Below are 24754 nucleotides of genomic sequence, written 5' to 3' on the forward strand. Positions count from 1 at the left end.
GGGTAGTACCAGTAATATTTTGATTTTATCCATTTTGAGAGTGATTAACTGTCACTGTTAAAAACTTGATTATGTCATTTATACTTATTAAGTTGGGTGAATAAGCTCTAATATGTTGAATATATTTGAAAATTTCTAGCAAGGCCTTCTGGCTCCTGAAGAAGCATAGCACTCATTTAGTTCATTTCGTGGTGGTAAATCTGTTAGAATGAGAAAAGCTTATTTATAATTGGCTCAAAATACTTCAGGCAGTTTTGTATTTATATTTACTGAGCGTTTATTATATGCTAGGTGGTTTGTTTTGGAATTGGCTGTATAGTGATGAACCACATATAATGTAATCAGTATAATCCATGGTTTTCTAGAGTGCTTAGTCTATCAAGATGGATTTGGATTGAAGTAGGCCCAAGTGGAATGGGGCTTTATAGAGAAGGAAGTTGAGCATACGGTGGAAGCATTGGGATCTAATTTTCCTTAGGGGGTCAAGACTAAGGAGGACCTGAAGGAGGTACAGGAGGGATTAGCTAAACCAAGGTATGAGGTGTTGTAGATACGAGATTACGGGTATCATGATGAAGGCTTTGTTGCAGAGATGCCAAGCAAAATGAGGACGAAAATATCTATAGCATTTATAGCAACAAAGATATCAGAGTTGACCTTGTTAGGGACAGATTTGGTTGAAGTGTAAGTGTAGGATGAGGAAATTTTATATGGAGGAGAGATGTGGAATTGAGAAGGAGCAACCTGAATATTTGAAAATCAATGAGAAAGAGTGAGAGGTTAAAAATAAGACAGAGAACGTAATAATAAAGCTTCGTAGGGATTATTGGAGAGATTGACTTCGAAAAAGTCACCATTCTATTATAATGGGAAAGAATGAGTTTGGAAATTTGTTGGCAGGAGATTGAGGGTGCAGGTGACATGTTGACACTTCATTTTTTCCATTAATTAAAATTTTTGTTTTAGATTTGTTAAAGTAAATATCTTACTTGGTGAGAGTTAACTATAAAAAACTGAAAGAAATCCTTATTTGGGCTTTTTCAAGTTAGCGTGAAGTGGCTTCTAAGCACTTTTTCATTTTTATGTATATAGTGATATGTGGAGGAGTTATCTGACCTGATAAAAAGTTTTGATCAGAAAGATCTGGAATGATGATTCAAATTAATCATTGTTTTATTTTAGATAATACGGTATATAAGCAGCATGCTATGTTTACATATATGAGTCATACATGCAGTAATAAGAAAAGTTTGTCTTATATTCTGAAAATAGGTAAAAATACATGCACAGATACATTAAAATGTTCTAAGGAATTCATTGTAGTGGGATTTTATCTTAGACTTCCCGGAAATCTGTTACAGTTGTGTTTTTAACTTGGTGATTTAGTGACAACATCAGGGTGGCTCCGAAAGCAGAGCTGTTAGTTGGAAATGCTTGGTGGTGATGATAGGCCCTCTACCAGCAATTCTTCTCCCCCACATAGAGCAGTGTTTCCTTTGCCTGCCACCATTCATCCTGCCTGACCCAATCCCCTTCTCCCTTCACCTCTTATTTCACCTGTTAGCTCCTAGTTGGGAGAACGTAGGTTTGTTCACTTCTTGTAGATAATGTGATATAGGAAATAGAAATAGAATTAGTTGATATGTGGCACAGATTGAGTCCCCAAAAATGAAAGGAATTTTATTCTAATTTCCTTTTATTTTTGTCTTTATTAATTAGATGCCCCTTTCTTATTCTATGCATTTATTTTTGTTTTGCTCTTTTTCCTCTGGTCTGCTGAATACAATCAGTATTGAACCTGTTCTTGAGCTCTTTCATTGAGTCTGTTCACACATAATTCACCAACACTTTAAACATTCTTTTAATTTACCTGGGTCTGTGGAATTTAGCAAAGGCAAGATTCAATCTTTGCTTGGACCTGAGTGCATCAGGGTGAAAAGTCATTTGACACTCTGGTAATCATAGGAATAGTTATTTCCAACTGAATTCACACTCTTACTTTCTTTAACATTTAAATGTATTTTTATTCCTGTTGATGGTGAGAATCAAGAAATATATTCTTTTTTAGAAATGTCCTTTAAGAGGATCATCCCATGATTCTGAGCGTTTCTGAATTCTTGTGTGGTGTTTGTTTTTCTGTTTTTATGTTGCAGGCAAAGTCATATGTACAGTGTATCTACTCATGCACTTCTTAATTTTTCTTTAGTAGATTATATGTTCCTCTTTTCTTTCCTAGTCACATTGCTCCTTTATTGGAAATAAAGTACTTGGTAGAAGGCAGAGACTCTGTGGTCTTAGGAGTAGATTACATGGAACAACTGAGGGTTGACTCTTATGATTCTGAAAATAGAAAAAAAGAGAATTCACAAATTTGCTTCTGCATAAAGAGGCATTGACTGTTTACCTAGTAAGTCTCAGGTTATATGACTATGTAGTTTAATACGTGAAGTACCAAGCAATTTGGTATACCCAGTTAATTGAAAAATGAAAGAAAACTGGTAGCTCTTCAATACCTTGTGTCTTCCTTGAGATGTGCTGTGTTTCAGCATCTTTAGTAAAAGATACTGTAACACCAGTTTTGTTCACTTTGATAACTGACAGGGTCCATTTTTACATTATTTGACATTTCTTGAGTTGATTGACAGAGTTATATAGTTGGGATTTACTGGGAATAAGAATCAGTGTGTTTATGTTAAAATACGTCTGAATGAAGCATTTAATTTCTTTATCACTTGACATTTATCTAAATTAGTTTCAAGAAAAGTTATTAAAAGTCAGAACTTCTTTATTTTTTAAAATTTCATTTGAAAGAAACTACTGGAATGTACCTGAGAGCATGCTGGATTATGCTCTGAAAAGTTTGTATACCAACTGAACTAGTTTGTTGAAGACTACATTTTAACATACACAGATGGATTTAATTTCTCATAATCTTTAAAATATCCTTTTATTTTTTTCTCTGAAGACGATCTTGGCAGTTGAAAGAAAATTGCAGGTTTTAGAACTTTAAATCACAGAATAATGAGCACAGCTTTTAGGTACAAATACAGCAGTACTCGGGACTATTCTTCCCCTGTTGCCCTTGATTTCATCTTAGCAAGCAGTGCCTGCTCTCTTTCTCTGGACTCAGGCAGGGGGAGTGCAGGAACCTTACCTGGAGCAGTGTTGAGCAGTGAGTGTTTGTGCAGGATCACCAGGCCTGCTTAGCTACACCCATATGTAGATCTGAAGTCCCTGTTGCTTGATTGGCTTGGGCTGAGTTATTGATACCATGTTATTTGGACACCACCTGCATTCCTTATGTTTTATCTTAACTTCTTTTCCTCTGGCTTCCTCCCCCACACAGTGCCATTTAAAATTAAAGTGAAATCTACACAAAACATAATACTTGAACAAAACGTCTTAAAAGGTAAAGACTTTTCTTTCTGCCCACCCATCATTCCCTTTCCTACTACCTAGTATAAACTGCTTTTACAGCTTATTAATTTTTTTCCTAATAGATTTCACTGTAATTTAACTACATGAGAATATCTTTTTCCTGATTTATCACTGTAGATAGTTGTTGATGCTCTGACTGTTTACTCCCCATAATAAAAATCAATAAGAGATAGGTGTTTGGTATACATTTTCCTTCTATTTGCTTCTCCATCTTCCAAGTTTTGTTAGTGAAACTCTTATTTTTACTTGGTCAAGTTTATAATGTTTATATTCTTTTCACAACTATAATTAAATCTGTGCGTTTTCCAACTGGTTACTTCTAAAAAAACTAACCTAATAGAAATCATATTTACTATATTATGTTTATTTAAATATTATTATCTGCAGAACTGAGTGATTGGACTTATAAAAAAGGAAAAATAATCCTTTGTCTCTGAATGAAAATCAGAATCCATTAGTGTCTTTCTATTTCTGTTGAACATTTTTCACCTTTTTGGTATGACTCGGCTGCTATCATTTCTTTGTAATATTCCTTTTTTGTGTATTTCTTTGTCCTGTGTTATAGTTACCTCTCTGAAAATTATTTTTTTTGATATGGGATACGTGGGTGTAAGTGTTCAGATTTTGAAATGACCTTAATTTAGTCCATACACAATTGAAAGAAAAATTATTTTTTTCCTTAGAAAATGGAAGGCATTGCTCAGCTGTCTATTCCAGCCTTCTGTTTTGTAGGACAAAGTCAGATGCTACTCCCATTCCATTCCACCATGAATAGTGTCTTTCCTTTAGAATTTTTAGGATTTTTTTTTTCTACTTGAAATTATAAATTTTCACCTGTCTAGAAAAGTCCTGTGTCACTCTTTACTCCTAGATGATGAGACAAGAATGAAGTATTATTTAATGCTTAACTGCATGAGATGTTATGTTACTTGTTATACCAAGAACTCTTGAAATTTATTTCTCTAGGAATTTGTAATAACAGGCAGTTAAGAGGCAGACTGTGGGATAATATGCCAGTTAACAGCACAGAGTGCATAAACAGAAGCCATCAGAGATGTTCAAGCTGTGAATGGCTCACTTCCCAAACCCCAGCAGGAATGGGAAATACTGACATTTATAGGAGTGGGAGTAGAAGCTAGGCACCATTAGCTAAGGCAGCACTGACTATACAGTAATTCTAAATTATATTTTAATAAGGTTTTCTCACTAAAGCTTTATTTTTCAGCTTTTAAATATTGAATCATGATGATGGTGATAATGATGATGGTATAATAATACTTAAAAAATTTTGGCCTTTACTATGTGTCAAGCACTGTACTTGTCATTTTCCTTACTTTTTCTTATTTAACATTAACAAAATATTCCTCAGAGGTGTTGTTGTTGTCTCTCTTTTATAGATGAGGATGTCGATGCTCTATAAAATAAGTGGCAAAGCCAGGATTTAAACTTAGATCTGTTGGGTTGCAGAGCTTGTTGTTCTTAAACCACAACTATGCTAGACTGTCTACCAGTGTGATAGCTGTTATGTGTAGTGGGACTCATGGCTAATAGGCCAATTTATATTATTCTGCTCCAGTATCTGAGTTATATTCTTACTAGAGTTAATTGTATTTTTTCTAAAAGATATTTCTGCCAGTTGTGTTTGTTACTGTATTTATGTTGTTTAAGTAAATAAACTGAGATGAAACACAATTTTTGAAAGTAAGTTGAATGCATTGTAAAAACAGAACATATTGTTAAAAATAAATTTCCTTTTGAATTTTTTGTAGATGAAACAACTCATAAAAAATTGGGGCATATAAGGTAGCAGTGTGATCTGACATTTGGATTGTTTTGCATTTGTTTTTAAGCTCCTGCTTCACTTTTGAGAAACTGAAACTTGAAATTACAGACAACTTACTAGTCATTTGGCTCATATGAGACTAAGAATTTAAAACTCCAGTCAAATGAAAAGACAAGACCTTGGCTCGAAATCAGAAATGGGTGAATGAAGTACATTTATACAATTTTAGTTAAAATATTCAGTACACATAAATATTCTTGTTTTAACTTTGACCAATTGACCAACGAAAACGTCTTCTGCTGAGCTCTAGCACAGGGTTGGCAGAGCGCCTTTGTCTTTAAAGGGCCAGATAATAAATATTTTAAGCTTTGTAGGCCATAGGTCTTGGTTGCAACTCTTCGGCTCTGCCCTTGAAGACCAAGAGCTGCCTTAGATGATATGTAAACAAATACATATGGCTGTGTTTCAATAAAACTTTATTTAGAAACATAGCCGGTTGGCTAGATTTGGTTCCTCAGCCTGACATCTGCTCTGGAATTACAATTCATAAAGTTTGGAGATGTTGTGAACATTTTTAGTGTCCTTAGTAATGGACTCTAGGCTTTCTCTGTGGTGAATGATAGTGTTCTGGGTTAGGTCAGGGATTTCTGAACAGTGTATTTTACTTAACGTGTATTTCAGAAGTTTTAGCACTCTACTGAACCATATATAAAGATGTAGTAATTGGGTAACTGGTGTTCAGCATATAATGGAATCTTGAAACTTTAGAGCTAGAAGCAACCTTTTAGATCCAGCCCACTTTTGCATAGGAAACTGATGCCCAGAGTTATTAAGAGACTTGTCTTAAATCACATGGCTTAATAACAGAACAGGGAAAGATCATTAAGAGGCTAATTACTTTCATACTATCTTGTCTTTCAGCAAGTCAACTTTGTACAAAATTTTGATTTATATGCATTTTGCAAGTGTGTGTCCAGATCAGTTATTTAAAAGAAAACTTTTAATTATTTATGGATATGTTATCTTTCATATTTTCTATAGTGATTATAAAAAGGCCACCCCAGGGGCTTACCTGGTGGCGCAGTGGTTGAGAGTCCACCTGCCGATGCAGGGAACGTGGGTTTGTGCCCCGGTCCGGGAGGATCCCACATGCCGCAGAGCGGCTGGGCCCGTGAGCCATGGCCACTGAGCCTGCGTGTCCGGAGCCTGTGCTCCGCAACGGGAGAGGCCACAACAGTGAGAGGCCCGCGTACCAAAAAAAAAAAAAAAAAAAGCCACCCCAAAATTGTTTGATTCATTCCATTCACTTGCAGATAGCGTTTAATAACTTTTAGCCTTTCATCTTACAACTGGTAATTTTTTTGACTGTAATGTAGCTTTTATTTATCCAAATGTTTATGAATAGGTCCTTTTTACATACTTTGATTAATTGAAATAACTGGAATTCAGGTTTCTAAATGATGGCTAAGGGTTTCTTTAAAGGCTGTACATTTAATATGTCCACTCGTTAATCACATTTTTACATATGTATCTTTAATTAGTAGCAAACTGTTGTCAAACTACAGTTGTAGATTTTGAGAGCATTTTTAATAAGACCAAAATGTTTGATTTATAAATTTTATATTTAAAAATTTCTGCATACTATTTACATTACGATGTTTGCATTAACTCTTAATATATAGACTATAAAATCATTTTAATCATAAATAATAGAAGCAATAAAATCATCTAGATTTATAACATTGTAAATAAACTCTAAAGCCCATTTTTTTAATTGCGAAGCTAAAAAAATCATTACTCTCACCTATGAATTAGTTTATATATATTCCTTTTTTCTCCAAACTCACAATATTCCCTGAGAGAATATGTTTATCAGTTCTGATATTTATTATTCTGCGTGTTCTTGCCTCTCCATATCTGTGTCTCTAGCTTCAGCCTTAGGTGAACTGAGCCCTGTGTGATAGAGGAGTGGAACCAGCTTCCACTCTGCTTATCTCGTTTTCTTTCACTAAGGCACCTGTAGACCCAGAGTCTAGTCTGACTCTGTTTCTTCTAAAACGTTCTCCTTTTTTTTTTTATCTCTGTAGTTTTTTTTTTAATTGAAGTAGAAAATGGGGGCTGAAAGAATGGTAAATTTTTGTCATTTTTTGTTTAAAGTGCAAATTTGACTTTGCAGATATTTATTACCTGCTCTGAGTCAGGCAGTGAGTTTAGTTAGTCCTGGGGCGTCACTGGGGAATAAGCCACAGTCTGCTCTGACAGATAGTCACAGATATTTCTTTACTATAATTCAGGGTGCTGTAAGCAGAGCATTGTGAAACTTAAGGGAACAGTCAGCAGAGGAAGACTTCTGAGAAAAGATGACATTTGGAAGATAGATGGACATTTGGGCCCAAGTGAGAAAAGGAGAATGTACTTTATAGTTATTGTGAACATTATATGCAAGAACAGAGGGTGTGAAAGTCTGGGGTTTGTTTGGGGAGTTGCACATAGTCCATATGACTAAAATACAGTTGACTCTTGAACAATGTAGGGGTGAAGGGCGCTAACCCTCAGCTCAGTCGAAAATCCATGTATAACTTATATAGTTATAAATTATACTCTGAGTCTGTGATTCTGCTTCTGAGGATTCAACCGAGGATTATGTAGTACTGTAGTATTTACTATTGAAAAATATCCCCTTATAAGTCCACCAGTGCAGTTCCAATCCCTGTTGTTCCAGGGTCAACTGTATAAGCACTGGAAAGTGAATGGGAAGTTAATTTTTCATGCCAATTGTTAAGTCTTATGTGCCATGCTAATTTGGGGCTTTATCCTTGGTTTAATCGGGAGCCATCACACATTTTAAAGCAGTGGATTAATGTGATTTTTATTTCTGCTTTACTTAGGAACTGCAAACTCAGTTGTCTTTAGGGACCAGGCAGGTAACATGTATGTGAAGCTGCCAGATGACAGCAGGAAATGGTCAGGTCTGCAGGACTGTTGGGCCTTGCCTAAAGCCTTTCACATACAAGCTATTGAAAATGATGCATCTGCCAAATCAAACAGAATGTTGACCAAATCCAGTCTGGAGTTAGACCCCTGCTCAGAGCTGTCCCTGAAAGCTTTTTGGAGTTTGTTGTACAATGTTTGGTATGCAGGTTGATGGTGTTCGTCAAATAAACAGATGTATGAGTTGAAGGGTGGGATGTGTGTGTTGTCTGCAGAGATACATTAGGAGGTTATTGAGTGATAATACTTGATTTAGAACACAAACTTGATAAAGGAGAAGCATAGGTGGATATGAGAAATACTGAAATGGTAGAATCATCAGGGTCTGATTACCAGTATATATGAAGAGAGAGAAGAATTAAAGATGACTTTGGAATTTCCAGCTTGGATTGAATGGGTGGTAGTCATATGAATCAAAAGAGAGAGAACATGGGAGAAGGAACAACTCTAGGAGTTGATACTGATTTTTTTTTTTTTTAAATTGGGTGGAATGAGGAATTATTTAATTCTAAGTGCTAAGGTGCTATCATGGCTATCCTTTTAGAGGTATTATTTTGAAGCCCTTAGCTCTCATTCCTTTTTTTTTTTATTCATTCATTTATTCTTTTTCGGACAGAAATTCTCAGAATCATTTTTTTAAGGAAAATCTCACTCCCCCCAACAGGTATTTCCTTAACCTATATTTATGTCTGTGGCTATTTTTCAGGCATAAATCCTGGTTAGAGACCCTAATTTTTAAAATAAGGTATTAATCCTATACACTGTTGATTGTCAAATCCTGAAGATTTGTTCATTCTCAGTGTTGACTAGAGAATATAATCTTCAATTCTCAACCTTAATCAAAAGCATGCTTATGATAAATAATATTTGTAGAAAATGGTCTTCCTTTATGTTTTTGGATGTTTATCTTTGAGACCATCAGAAACTGGGTACTTGTATTATTATTGGTTTTACTTTTCTGACAAATTGCTTTGCATTTGTGTCTGTCTCTCTCTCTATCAAACCACTTTGGTGTTATCTCCTCAGTTTGCATTAAAAGGCTCTATAAGAAGCAAAGACAAGGAGTCCATGAATCCATATTGTATATTCTGTAAGGCTGTTACCAAGGGTGTTCCTTAGGAGATAAAATATTGCTATCCTCTTTATCAAGACTGGCAAAATTTTCTCTCTCACTTAATGCCAACAAAAGTGATTTTTTTTTTTCTCTTTGTTTTGTTTTTTCTCTTGAGTTACTGGTGTGTTTTGATATTCTGGACACTGAATTGTGTACTCTGGGCTTCCCTATTTGTTTTGGCTGCTAGGACTTTGAGAGTCACATTTATAATCAGATGACAGTTGTAAAAAACCTTGTATAATTTTGGTGTATTAAACTACATCTTCCACTTGTTCTTACTGTTTTATTTTAGTTTTGCCTTAACCTCTTTTGTTAAAAATGTTTTCTCTAAAATTGTATTTATTTTGTTAGATACCACAGATCTTTTTTAATATTGGGATATTATAATTCAAATAATATCAGTGTTTTAAAAAACTGACCTAGGGAGAATTAAAGGGGAAAAAAATCAGATTCAATCACATATTCTAAGTGTATAACTCAATATATTTTTACAAAGTGAACATAATTGTGTAATTACCTCCCAGAAACAGAAACAGAACTAGAACATTTCTAATACCCCAGAAACTTCCTTCATGCCCCATTCCAGTCATTATTTTTCCAAGGTAACCAGTGTTCTGGTTTCTGTCACTAACGTTAGTTTTGCCTGTTTTGAACTTTAAAAAGTACATACTGTATGATTCTATTTATACAAACTGACTTCTTTTTGTCCAATATTATGTTTTTGAGATTCAGGTAGTATATTTTCATTGCTATAGTATTTCATCATAAATATATCTCACTTTACCCATTTAATTGTTCACAGACAATTGAGTTGCTTCGTTTTGCCTATTACAAATAATGCTGCAAGGACTGTGTATGCACTTATGAAAGATACATATCTAGGACTTCTGGGACATAGAGTATTTGTGTGTTGAGTTTTAGGTGTTAACAGTTTCCTAAAAGGTGCTATCAGTTTTCCCTTCCTCCAGGATTGAATTGCGTGTTCCTTTTGTTCTACATCCTTGCCAACATTTGTTGATGTCATTTTTAATTTTTTAAAAATATTTTTAGCCATTCCAGTCGTTTGTTATAGTGTCTTATTGCAGTTTTAATTTGCATTTCCTGAATGCCTGATGGAGTACATATTTATATGTTTTATTGGCCAATGGGATATCTCCTTTGTCAGGTATCTGTTTAAGGCTTTTACCCTTTGTTTTTATTCTGTTGTTCTGTTTATGTATCCTTATAATAAGTACCACACTTTCTTATTGCTGTAACTTTATAATAAGCCTTAACCTATTTTAGTGTATGTCTTACAGCATTGTTCTTCACAGTATTCTTGACTGGTCTTAGCCCTTTGAGTTTCCACATAAATTTTAGAAATGGCTTGTCAGTTTCTACATTAAAAAGCCTTCTGGGATTTTGATTAGAATTAGAGATCGTTTTGGTGAGAACTGATATCAACAATATTGAAGGTTTTAGTCTGTTTACATGGTATATACCTCTATGTAGTTGTCATCTTTATTTTAGCTGTACTTTGTATTGTATATTTTTTATTTGATTTATTCCCAGGTATTTGGTTTTTTGACATTGTATTTTTAAAAATTTCATTGTCTAATTCTTTGTTTCTAATATATAGGGATTAATTTTATTTTTGACATTTTACTTTTCATCTATATTAAACTTATTATCTTTAAAACTTGCTATCAGTATTTAATTCTTAAATTCTTAGTTTTATCTATAGATTCTTCAGGATTTTCTGCCCACACAATCCTGTTGCTGCTAGTGATGACTCTTCTGTTTCTTCCTTTCTAATTCTTTTCCTTTTATTTATTTTTCTTGCCTTTTTGTACTGTCTGTAGGATCAGCAGCACAACTTACTGCTCATACTATTGATCTGTGCATTTAATTATTCAGTTTGTCTCTTTTAAAGATTGACACACCTAATTCTGTTTTATTTAATAGTGAACTGAATTCAAAGCTGCAAGATACTTTAGAGCAAATTGAGGTAAGAAGAATTATATATTAAGTTAAATGACTTTTTCTTTTCAGAGGTTTTTGAATAGCGTAGATGCATCTTATGTTTTGACTTTCATGTTATTATCAGTGTTTCTACATCACTATACTTTGTGTTTTTCATTTGGAATATCTGTGCATGGTCAAGTTAATGGTAATTTACTTGTACTCTCAATAATACTTTAGGAATTGTGGGATCTGAAAAGAGTATTTGAAAATATTACCATATCCAGCAAGATCCCTAAACTGTTAGTCATAGGTGTGTTCTCATGTAAACTATAGGCAAAATACTTAACCATGTATTAATTATTTTTTGATTATCAACTGCTACTCCTTTTTAGTTTAGTGAGTTTATTTATTTAAGAATGATTATTGGCTGATGATAACCCTCCTAAATTCCTAAACCTCATAATAATATCTCATACAATTCATCAAATATGTAGAAACTGGAAAGGAAAAGCTATGTTATTGTGAGCATAAAGCCTTTTCCTCCTACATTTATTCAGAGTTCATCTCTTTCCTCAGAATCTTTGCAAAGCAGAGTGTTCATTTAAATAAACTTAATAAGAATTATTTGGTTTCTTCTGATACTTTATTTTATTGTTTTCCTGATGAGAGTACTTAGAAAAGTTGAGGGTAGACTTTCAAATGACTTTTGTGAAAGTAGTTTTTGATCGTAAATGCAATTATTTCCTAATTGTAAGAATGACAGTTTATTTGATAAACATAAATAGAACTGCTTTGAAAATCCCTTAAGTAAATAATCACGTGAAAATTTTAATGAGGACTTTCTTTCAAAGCTCAGTTTCTTTCATTCTTATAATTTTCTGTATAAGTACAGAATAATATTTATCTTAAAATGAAATCATTGAGATAGAAACCCATAAACAAAGTTGGTACAGTTAGATATGAAAGGGCAGTACCTTGAGGTATGTACTTTTAAGGTCAATGTAGTTTTCTTGAAAATTATCATTGCTTTTCAGTGATTTACAGAAGAATTGTTTTATTTTTCAGTAGTCCTACAAACTCAGTTCATATGATTGTAAGATTTTAGCAGATGCTTGAGGAAACATAGTTAAGTAAAATTAAAAACTAAAATTCCTTTGGAGACTATGATAATTATTTTGTGTCCCTTGAAACACTAGGCATGTTTTTTTAAAAAACTCATATATTAATAACATCTCAATAAACTTGAGTATAGCTGGTGATAAGAATCATAATTTATTTATATTTTTATTTAAATTTGTTTTTGACTATTAAATCCAGTGTAATAGTAAATGTGTTTAGATATTAGTTAAAAGTGAGAAATTAGTTTTACTTAATATTTTCTTCTTACTACCTTGAAAATATAATTCCTTAACCACCTCTTGCCTCCTCTTTTAATTATACAGGAACAGTTGGATGTTGCTCTGTCCAAAATCTGCAAGAATTTTGACATTAACCATTATACCAAGGTTCAACAAGCTTATCGACTTCTTGGAAAAACACAGGTTAGTTTTGAAAGGATGTTTTCTTTTTTCTTAATCAGGAATCTGTTGATCTTCATGATTGCTTAAGTTTGAATATTATTATTAATATAGAGTGCTTAAAAAGTTTCATTTAACAAAGTAAATTTTTATGTTGTATTAACAATAATAACATGATCTCATAGGCTCAGAGTGTGTGTAGTGTGATTAAAACATTACAGGGGCTTCCCTGGTGGCGCAGTGGTTGAGAGTCTGCCTGCCGATGCAGGGTACGCGGGTTCGTGCCCCGGTCCGGGAAGATCCCACGTGCCACGGAGCGGCTGGGCCTGTGAGCCGTGGCCGCTGAGCCTGTGCGTCCGGAGCCTGTGCTCCGCAACGGGAGAGACCACAACAGTGAGAGGCCCGCGTACCGCAAAAAAAAAAAAAAAAAAAAAAAAAAAAATTACAGAAGTCTGTTTTAAACTATGAAGTGTTTCTCAAGTTTAATATTTTCACCATTCTATGTAGGTTTTTTAAAAAGTATATTATGAGATAATTCAGTGGGAGAGAATTGTAGTCTTTTTTACCTCAACTCTTGGTCCCGAATAAGAACTTCTAAATTTGGAGCCTCATGGTTCCTAGATGAGCCATCATGACTCCCTCAAAGTGGTATGTAAACTTTTGTGCATTGTGTACATTTGTTGTAAAACAGGTCCGTTGCACTTATCAGATTTTTCAAAGGATTCTATTATCCTCAGAATGTCCTCACTGCTCCCATGATGCATGGCTTTACATACTCTTACTTCTCAAGGGCTTCCTTGAAAAATTTGAAGTAGAGGCCACAGTTTGAAAATTAATTATATCTTCTGCAAATACAGGATTATACATTTTTCTAGAGAACATCCAAACATGATAGGTGTAAATGTTTTCTTCCCTTAAATGGTCTCTTGTCTTAGAAGGAAATTGAAGACTTTACCAAACTGTTTAAACTCTATTTACATTTTATAATAAGAATAAAGAAGTTTGGTTATTTATTGTACTTTATTAGTTTTTATATCTGAAGCTATACCTAGGGAAAAATACTAGAAGGAAGACATTTGGTAATTTCGAGGGACATGTTTAAAGACCTTTGAAAATACAACTATAACTTCTGATTTCCCCCATTAGATGAATTCTTTTACTCATTAAATATTTATGGGTAGCTACTATGTACATTGCTCCAGGCACCTGGATATAGGCCCTCATGTATCTTACCTTCTAGGGAGGGAGACAAACATCAAAGAAATAAATCAGTGTAAGTGGATAGAGTGATGCAAAGTACTGATTTATATAGGATAGTCAGGAAAGGCTTCTCGGAGAAGATGACCATTGAGTATCCTGAACAATGTAAAGGAATGATGGCAGAAGGCATCCAAAGGTGTGATTATGCATGACATGTTTGGGAAAGGGTAGGATGTGTACCAGTGATAAATACAGAGCAACAGAGCAGTGTTCATAATTCAGGTTTATCTTTAGTGGTATGATGTTCTGGTTATTTGCAGGCTTATTTGCAAATAATCAACACTTATAATTCTGTGTATAATAGTTATTCATGCTGTAGCTAAAATTGGTAAAGATTTTTTCCTGTGTTTTTAAAATCTGTTGAAATTTATTTTAATAATATAAGATTATGTTGTATGTTTTTTCTTTCCATAGACAGCAATGGATCAACTTCATATGCACTTCACCCAAGCCATTCATAATACTGTGTTTCAAGTTGTTCTTGGTTATGTGGAACTATGTGCAGGAAACACAGATACAAAATTCCAAAAGCTGCAATATAAGGATCTCTGTACGGTATGTCATAACTTAATTATTGTTCATATCTATTTTAGTTTTTAAGTTTATATTTCATTTATTTTAGAGCCTACTATTTGAAGATATGTTTGCAAACAGTTTTTCTCCCATATTATTCTTTTCCTCATAGAGAAACTGGAAGATTCAGTCACATAAAGAGTAAAGGTTGATGAGATGGTACAGATTTGTGGAGTGCGGTTGCTTCTAAATGGACTCTCTTCCCTCTTATAGCTTCTTTTACCCCTCTGTCTCAGGGTCTTAACTCTCTTCTGTGAGCATCTAGGGTGCTTTTAAGCAATCATCTTTGCTGATTTTCCTTACATACTTTCAATCAGTCTTTTCATGTGTATAAATGTTGCTTCTGTCAGCATCTGTAACCAATTTTTCTTTTTCATTCTTAAACATAGGTCTGTAGGTAATATAATCCACAGGTGCGAAGTGAACTGAGTTGGGTTCTCCTTTCGAATTGTTCTTGCTGATGGATTGATGTAGTGTGAGGGAAAGAGAATGATGAACCTCTAGGAGAATGGGGGTGCTATTTGCTTTTAAAGGAAGCCTGGTAAAGCATGAATTCTGTTTGATACTTATTAACAGAATTAGGTATGATAGGTTCTTTAATGTTGAAAGAACAGACTTAGAGGAGCTGAATAATGAGATGAAGAATATGATGCATTTTAAGGTGGCCCACTTTCTTTGGCACTGTTCTTGATAAAAAATTAAGGACGTTTAGAAATTACCTCAGGCTTCTTGGAAGTATTTAAGTCAGTGCTGTTACTGGCAGACAGGGATGTGAATATCTCTTATAAGCCTAAGTAGGTTTTAATTTGTTTTATAATATTGAGTTATATTTGACCTATTTAAACCAGGTAAGATTAGGAAGAGATTATCTCATATCAGATTTATTTATTTAGTTTGATGAAAAGATGTGGACTTTTAGTAACTGAGTTCTGTAAATTAAAGTGGTTAGCTCAGTAGAGGAAAAATGGAAGGAAGCCTTATAAGCTGATGGAAGGAAACTTAAATATGTTTTCCTGGTGAGAACACATATCAAGGATCTGGAATGGCATAACTCAGGCAAGTGAGGTGATTCGTGAAGGAGCCTTGTATTAGGATGTACAATTCTTAATTTTTCAATATATGGCAATTGGGAATCATTTTTGCCCTAATTAAAATTAACTGATAATAATTATTGATGAAATACTGATGTAGGAGCATATGTGGCAACCGAGTGTCAGGTAAGAAAGAAACAACAGAGCCCTCAGGATATATGTGCATGGTGTTGACTGGCAGATTTTGGAAGTGAGAAGGAAGAGCCGAGGCATTTGGGCAGTTGGTTTTCTCTGTATAGTAGCAGTATTTTGAAGGAAGTCCTTAATCATAGATAAAAGTTTAAATATAACGTTAAAAATTGAAATAAGTGATTTAAAATTTTGTGTTGAAGTATAGTTGATTTAAAATTTCTGCTGCACAGAGAAGTGATTCAGTTATACGTATATATGTTCTTTTTCTTATTTTTTCCCATTGTGGTTTATCACAGGCTATTGAATATAGTTCCCTGTGCTGTACAGTAGCACCTTGTTGTTTATTTTATATATGGTAGTTTGTACCAGTTTAGCTCTTTTATTTTTATTCTTTTATTCTTTTTATTCTTTTTTAACATCTTTATTGGAGTATAATTGCTTCACAATGGTGTGTTAGTTTCTGCTGTATAACAAACTGAATCAGCTATACATATACATATATCCCCATATCTCCTCCCTCTCGAGTCTCCCTCCCACCCTCCCTATCCCACCCCTCTAGGTGGTCACAAAGCACAGAGCTGATCTACCTGTGCTATGCGGCTGCTTCCCACTAGCTATCTATTTTACATTTGGTGTGTATATATGTCCATGTCTTTTATTTTAGACAATCACTTCCCCTTCTTATATTTTTCATGGCATCCCATTTTTGAAAAGACCAGGCCCTCTGCCTTATGGAATGTGGCAACGGATCTTACTGTTGATCCCCTCTGCTCAGCACAGGGTCTGGTAATAGTAGCCTTTCTGTCCGTTTGCTGAGCACTTGAAAACAGTGATAATGGTTATGAGTAATCACAGAAGCTAAAAAAAAAAAAAAAAGATTGAAATAAATGAAATAGTATACTGATCAGAGTTGATAGAGGGATAGTGTTTCTATAAAGAGGGGAACATTTTGTTTCCTTTAAATGCAAAGAGATTGGAAATGAAGAGAGATAATCATCTGCTTGTTCTTATTCACAGTATTATTTTATAAATTTTTTTTAATATAAATTTATTTTTGGCTGTGTTGGGTCTTCGTTGCTGCGCGTGGGCTTACTCTAGTTGCAGCGAGCGGGGGCTACTCTTTGTTGCGGTGTGCGGGCTTCACATTGCGGTGGCTTCTCTTGTTGTGGAGCACGGGCTCTAGGCACGCAGGCTTCAGTAGTTGTGGCTCGCGGGCTCTAGAGTGTAGGCTCAGTAGTTGAGGCACATGGGCTTAGTTGCTCTGTGGCATGTGGGATCTTCTTGGACCAGGGCTCGAACCCGTGTCCCCTGCACTGGCAGGCAGATTCTTAACCACTGTGCCACCAGGGAAGCCCCACAGTATTGTTTTAAACCACTCACAGATGTCAGTCTATTACTAAATGGGCTAGAATGAAATTGAACTCCTTTTTTTTTCCATCTTTTTGGACATTCCTTTACAAAGAAACCTGGGGCAAAATTAGTGTTCTGTTTTTTATTTTCTCTGGTAAACAGAGAACTTCAGCGTTCTTAAGGCCAGCAGCATACTGTCCCCATTATGAAGTGTCTGCCATTTGTGTTCTGTCACCATTGCTCTAAGTTTAAAAGTTGACTTTGAACTTTTTGAAGTCATTTTGTAACTGAATGTACTTTCTTTACTAAACTGTAATTTCTAAGTGATTTAATTAAAGGCACAATTTTTCTTTTTATAGTTTATCCTTGTCTAGTTTCCTGTTTTTTCTTGAATGTATCGACTTAAGAGTTTTTAGATCAGTAATTTAGGCTCTTTTAAAAAATATGTACATTATCTTGAAGCACAAATAAAGGACTACTCCTTAGAAGCAAAAGTTTCAAATGAGAATTAAATCTCATTTCTGGCAAGGGCCAATGTAAAGGGGCATAGTGGTTATTTTATCTGATTAAAAAGCCTCTTTGTGATTGCGTTTATCAATACATTGATGTACCCTACATGTTCACACCAGTTTGTGGAGAGATTTAAAGACACCAAGTGGAAGCTCTTTATTTAGTGACCTTGTAGAGAAACATTTTGTAGGTTTTTTGAAAGTTTATGAAGTATGCATCAGTTTTTAAAAAAAAAATGTTGTTTTTTTAACATTTTTTTTTGGCAGGCTGATGGGTTTCCCTTGGGAGCTTATTTCAAGATGTTAATTAGGATACTGTTGATTAATTTTATGATAATAGAGCTGGCTGAGCTGGCTGCAGTGTTCTCAACCATTTTTCAACTGTTCATTTCGAAATGCTTTTAATGAGTTTTGAGTTCTGTTTTTTTTTTTTTTTGCGGCACACGGGCCTCTCACTGCCGTGGCCTCTCCCATCGCGGAGCACAGGCCCTGGACGCGCAGGCTCAGTGGCCACGGCCCACGGGCCCAGCCGCTCTGCGGCACGCGGGATCCTCCTGGCCCGGGGCACGAACCCGTGCCCCCTACATCGGCAGGCGGACTCTCAACCACTGCGCCACCAGGGAAGCCCCTGAGTTCTGTTTTTGAAATGAACTTGATAATGTAATAATACTTTGGGGGAAAATGTAATGTTTCTTTTAGAAAAAGCTTTCTGAAATAATTTCAATATGTATTTTCTCCTTTCGGCACATTGGAGGTGTTTAGTAAATATTTCTTAAGTATATTGGATTGACCTCTTCGTTTCTAACTTGTGCGGTGTTGACTTAATCAATTTTCAGATTTGATTAAGTGAGAGGGAAAGAAAACCAACATTGAGCACTTTCTCCATGCCATGTACTTTTACAGGTTTTTTACATGCATACATCATAGAAAGACCAACTAAAGGCTCATCAAATGTTCCATTCTTCTAGTTTTTAAATTTTTGATGCTTATAAATACTACCTCTTGATATTGAATTGTAATTCAGTGGCCGTTTGAGGGTCAATAAATATTTTTAGTAAGATCTCTGTTGAAGGTATAGTTTATTTTGATGTTCATATAAGAGCCTAGAGAAATTTCCTCTTGAGACAAAAAGCTATTTCTGTTCTTAAATTCTCAGGGCACTTTCTGTTGTGAAGAACTAATATATTTTCTCTTATCAAATAGTATGAGAGTATACAGACTCTCTATGATGATAAGCTGCCAGGAATTTCAGTGCTAAATTTAATGTTCATTTGTAGTAACCATCTTGTTTTGGGTTTTCTGTAGAATTAACTGCCTCCTTATCCTTTCTCTGTTTTCTGACTTCTTAAACTAGTCTCTTTATATGTTTTTATATCACTCACAGTCTTTATGGAGTTAGAATACTGATTATATATGTAGTCGCTCAAATTCAGCAATCATTAATTAATATATTTACTCTTAAAATACATGTATTTTAAATTATACACCTAAAACATTGATTATAGGAAAATACAGATAAGCAAAGGAAGAAAATAAAAAATAATATTTCTGTATGCAGAGCTGGTTCTTTTAATGTGTATATAAGCAAATAGCTTTTTAAAGTAGGATTATGCTGTACACAGAGATTTAGAACATTGTTTTCCACTTGCTGCTTTATAAACAATTTTTCATTTCAGTAAATATGCTATGCACATACCTTTTAGTGGCTTGACAGTACTTCATTGTAAGAGATCCTGTGGATTAATTAACCAGTTTCTTATTCTTTGATGATCATAATGACAAAAGTTGGAAATAATATAAATAACACTGTAGTAAATTTTTTTTTTTTTTTTTTGCGGTACGCGGGCCTCTCACTGTTGTGGCCTCTCCCGTTGCGGAGCACAGGCTCCGGACGTGCAGGCTCAGCGGCCATGGCTCATGGGCCCAGCCGCTCCGCGGCATGTGGGATCTTCCCGGACCGGGGCACGAACCCGTGTCCCCTGCATCGGCCGGCGGACTCTCAACCACTGCACCATCAGGGAAGCCCTGTAGTAAATATTTTTAAAGCTAAATCTTTGCACACATCATTAATTATTTCTTTAGGATAAATAATGAAAAATAAAATTGCATTGCCAAAGGCTTTGGTTTATATTTCCAAAATTGCCCTCTAGAAAGTGTGTTTCAAATTATGCTCCTCATCAGTAGTGTCTGCTTTTATCCTTTTTCCTGTGCACATGAATGCTGAGTATTTTATATTTAATAGCTTAATTGTCAGATACCAGAAGGTAGCATATCAATACTAATTTATGTAGCTTGTCACTCGAGCATATTTAGCATGTGAAGGAAATTAAACAGGGACATTTAATTGATTGTTGAGGTTAATTTGGTTGATTTGGTTGGATAGGTGAGTGGACCTTTCCTTTCTTACTAGAGAAACCTTTTCAGTTGGAGGAATAATGCTATTTACTTGATTGCTTTATCAGATCAGTTTTAAAATACTCTAAGAATTCAGATGTCACATTCTTACCACTTATATAGTAGCACCCAGCTAATTTTTTATATGAGTTATATATATATTTTTTAAATTAATTTATTTATTTATGGCTGTGTTGGGTCTTCGTTTCTGTGCGAGGGCTTACTCTAGCTGTGGCAAGCGGGGGCCACTCTTCATCGCGGTGTGCGGGCCTCTCACTATCGTGGCCTCTCTTGTTGCGGAGCACAGGCTCCAGGTGCGCAGGCTCAGTAGTTGTGGCTCACGGGCCTAGTTGCTCCGCGGCATGTGGGATCTTCCCAGACCAGGGCTTGAACCCGTGTCCCCTGCATTGGCAGGCGGACTGTCAAACACTGCGCCACCAGGGAAGCCCCTATATTTTTTTAATATAAGAGTTATATATTGGTTTCTAAATATTTAAGGTAAAATAAAAAATAAGTTTTGGTAATTTTAAATATTCAAAACTTAATGATCAAAAGATAAGGAAAGTTTATCCATCTCTTTCTTTTTCCCTGCCATTTACTCTTTGGATTGTCAAGAACTGTGAAGGGTCTGAAATTTTATCCTACTTGCAGATTAACAAGCTAGCCTGTTACTGTTTCATGGATGCTGGTAGAAGATGCAAGATTCCACTTTCTTAGTGCTCTGACTTAGTGTAAACCAGTTTCCCTTGTCATTACCCAGCTTTTGTTAATCAGTCAAGTAATGGGTTCAGCTCAGCAAGGGTAAATATGGTTATAAAGAGTTTGAAACCTAGTAAGGTCATATTAATTATGATCAGAGGTAGAATAAGAAAAGTTCAAACAACATATACAGTAGTGTCAATGGGATCAACACAGTTCTTTAAGGGTTTAAGGAGGCAAAAGAGGAGCCTGCAAGTTTTGAGTTGGTTTTGGATTTCAAGAAGCACGATGTATGTGGCTGAGTACAGGGATACAGAGGAAATATCCTGAGCAATGGCATGAAAGAAGAGCATAGGGCAAGTGAAAGGAACAGTAGGTTGTCTGGCTTGGTTTAACTGGATTCAACCAAGTATGATGATTTGGTGGTTTCTGCCATACGCTGGAACTAATGAGTGCCTATGGAGAACATGCTTTGGGCTGCTGTTATCTGAGTAACCAGCTTTCCCTCTCTTGGCTGGAAGTGAAGGGGTTTTCTAGTCACTTGAAACTGGCTCAGGTGTGATGTCCAAGTCTATGAACCCTTAAAACTATCAATGTAACTTAGACTGCTGGGTGATTCTGTGTGTGTGTGTGTGTGTGTGTGTGTGTGTGTGTGTGTGTGTGTGTAGGATGGGGGTAAATATTAAAGAGCCAACCTATTTTTAACACGTGGTACACAGCTACCAGCAGAAACAAAATAATTTACTGGTAAAAAGCCATTCTCAAAACCTGCCAAGAAACCATATTCTTAATTGGTCTTTTTACATTTAAATACTGCCCATTTTTGGTGATAATCTTAGCATAGGGTTTCACAGCATTTTATTATCTGGTGATAATCTTAGCATAGGGTTTCACAGCATTTTATTACTTGAAACTTTGAAAGATAAATTATATATTCTGATAACACAAGCTTTGCTTGTTTTATAGTATTAAGGCCATTTGATTAAGGCCATTTGATTAAGGCCATTTAGCAGCAATTAGACAAAACTGAGGGTGGTAGTAAAGGAGCCCCCTTCTGTGTATTTCACAATTTAGAGGGTACTAGTTACTTAGTTCCAAGTTGGCATCATTCATACCATACATATTACATATGTCTTCATGTGTAAATACATATTTAGTATTAATGATAAAATGCCTGGGAGATGAGAATGACTTTTTTCACCAAGATGTTTGTGTTGTTGTGTTTTTTGTTTTGTTTTGTTTTTTACAATGTTGTGTTAGTTTCTGCTGTACAACAAAGTGAATCAGCTATATGTATACATATATCCCCTCTTTTTTGGATTTCCTTCCCATTAAGGTCACCACAGAGCACTGAGTAGAGTTCCCTGTGCTATACAGTCTGTTCTCATTAGTTATCTATTTTATACATAGTAGTGTATATATGTCAGTCCCAATCTCCCAGTTCATCCCACTCCCCATATCCCCCCTTGGTGTCCATACATTTGTTCTCTACGTCTGTGTCTCCATTTCAGCTTTGCAAATAGGTTCATTTGTACCATTTTTCTAGATTCCACATATATGTGTTAATATACAATATTTGTTTTTCTCTCTCTGACTGACTTAACTCTGTATGACAGACTCTAGGTCTATCCATGTCTCTGCAAATGGCACAATTTTGTTCCTTTTTATGGCTGAGTAATATTCCAGTGTATATACGTACCACATCTTCTTTATCCATTCCTCTGTTGTTGGACATTTAGGTTGCTACCATGTCCTGGCTATTGTAAATAGTGCTGCAGTGAACATGGGGTGCGTGTATCTTTTGGAATTACAGTTTTTTCTGGGTATATGCCCAGGAGTGGGATTGCTGTGTTGTATGGTAGTTCTATTTTTAGTTTTTTAAGGAACCTCCATACTGTTCTCCACAGTGGCTGTATCAATTTACATTCCCACCAACAGTGCAAGAGGGTTCCCTTTTCTCCACACCCTCTCCAGCATTTGGCGTTTGTAGATTTTTTGATGATGGCCATTCTGACTGGTGTGAGGTGATACCTCATCGTAGTTTTGATTTGCATTTCTCTAATAATTAGTGATGTTGAGCAGCTTTTCATGTGCTTCTTGGCCATCTGTTGGTCTTCTTTGGAGAAATGTCTATTTAGGTCTTCTGCCCATTTTTGGATTGGGTTGTTTGTTTTTTAAATATTGAGCTGCATGAACTGTTTATATATTTTGGAGATTAATCCTTTGTCCGTTGGTTTGTTTGCAAATATGTTCTCCCATTTTGAGGGTTGTCTTTTCGTCTTGTTTATGGTTTCCTTTGCTGTGCAAAAGCTTTGAAGTTTCATTAGGTCCCATTTGTTTAGTTTTTGTTTTTAATTCCATTTCTCTAGGAGGTCAAAAAGGATCTTGCTGTGATTTATGTCATATAGTGTTCTGCCTATGTTTTCCTCTAAGAGTTTTATAGTGTCTGGCCTTACATTTAGGTCTCTAATCCATTTTGAGATTATTTTTGTGTATGGTGTTAGGAAATGTTCTGATTTCATTCTTTTACATGTAGCTGTCCAGTTTTCCCAGCACCACTTATTGAAGAGACTATCTTTTCTCCATTGTATATCCTTGCCTCCTTTGTCTTAGGTTAGTTGACCATAGGTGCTTGGGTTTATCTCTGGGCTTTCTATCCTGTTTCATTGATCTATATTTCTGTTTTTGTGCCAGTACCATACATACTGTCTTGATTACTCTGTAGCTTTGTAGTTTAGTCTGGAGTCAGGCAGCCTGATTCCTCCAGTTCTGTTTTTCTTTCTCAAGATTGCTTTGGCTCTTCAGGGTCTTTTGTGTTTCCATAAAAATTAAAAAAAATTTTGTTCTAATTCTGTGAAAAGTGCCATTGGTAATTTGGTAGGGATTGCATTGAATCTGTAGCTTGCTTTGGGTATTTTAGTCATTTTCACAATATTGATTCTTCCAGTCTAAGAACATGGTTTATCTCTCCATCTTTGTGTCGTCTTTGATTTCTTTCATCATTATCTTACAGTTTTCTGCATACAAGTCTTTTGCCTCCTTAGGTAGGTTTATTCCTAGGTATTTTATTCTTTTTGTTGCACTGATAAATGGAATTGTTTCCTTAATTTCTCTTTCTGATCTTTCGTTGTTAGTGTGTAAGAATGCAAGAGCTTTCATGCATTAATTTTGTATCCTACAGCTTTACCAAATTCATTGACCAGCACCAGTAGTTTTCTGGTGGCATCTTTATGATTTTTTTTATGTGTAGTATCATGTCATCTGCAAACAGTGACAGTTTTACTTCTTGTTTTCTGACTTGGTTTCCTTTTATTTCTTTTTCTTCTCTGATTGTTGTGGCTCGGACTTCATGTTTTTAAATTATGAATGAATCTAGTTTAGTATAAGGAAAGTTGTGCTATAGCATATGCATATTTTACCTATGGAGAGTCATAGTTTTTAAAGCTTCACAGAGACTCTAGGTTATTTGCTTTATCCCTTGGCATTAATATATGAAGTGAAATGCTGGAGTCATGACCAAGTAAGTCACAGAGTTGGGACCCATGCCCAAATATGTGCCATCCAGTTCACTATACTGAGCCCCACTCTGATTTCCAATGATTAGAAAGTACCTAAGCTATTCATATTTTGTACAGCTTGGTCCTTGCAGAAGTAATTAGAGGTTGGAGAGATCTTGTAATTGCTTGGCCCAGCCACTTATTTAGGTCCAGAGTTCAGCCTTCCCAGAGATATTTTTAGCTCCCTGGACCTAGTGCTGTTTTGACCTGCAACATATTTGCAGAAACCTCCCAGCTAAACAGTAGTCCTTTCCAGCAGCTTCTGGTGATGTGAGCTCACTGTGCTAATAGCATTCATCTAAAGATGCTGATAAGCCTTTGTTGTTTTCTTTGAAATCCATCTATTAGTGAGAGAGTGTGTGTGTGTGTGTGTGTGTGTGTGTGTGTGTGTGTGTGTGTGTG

At 35.3% G+C, this 24754-nt stretch overlaps 1 protein-coding gene across 4 annotated transcripts in view; it reads left to right on the forward strand.

Moving 5' to 3' along the window:
- Positions 1 to 24754, forward strand: part of VPS50 (VPS50 subunit of EARP/GARPII complex) — a 135864-nt gene that overhangs the window by 29501 nt on the left and 81609 nt on the right. For all 4 annotated transcript variants that reach the window (XR_003431988.1, XR_003431989.1, XR_003431990.1 and 1 more), the window contains exons 10-12: positions 11271 to 11313; positions 12713 to 12811; positions 14462 to 14602. Coding sequence is in view for 1 of the 4 variants with exons in the window: in XM_027102470.1 (XP_026958271.1) it covers positions 11271 to 11313; positions 12713 to 12811; positions 14462 to 14602 (283 nt within the window). In the remaining 3 variants the exon portion in view is untranslated. The remainder of the gene's footprint in view (positions 1 to 11270; positions 11314 to 12712; positions 12812 to 14461; positions 14603 to 24754) is intronic.

Source organism: Aethalodelphis obliquidens, unplaced genomic scaffold, assembly GCF_003676395.1.
Source record: "Aethalodelphis obliquidens isolate GAN/ISIS:26980383/991018 unplaced genomic scaffold, ASM367639v1 scaffold5, whole genome shotgun sequence".
Lineage (NCBI taxonomy): Eukaryota > Metazoa > Chordata > Mammalia > Artiodactyla > Delphinidae > Aethalodelphis > Aethalodelphis obliquidens.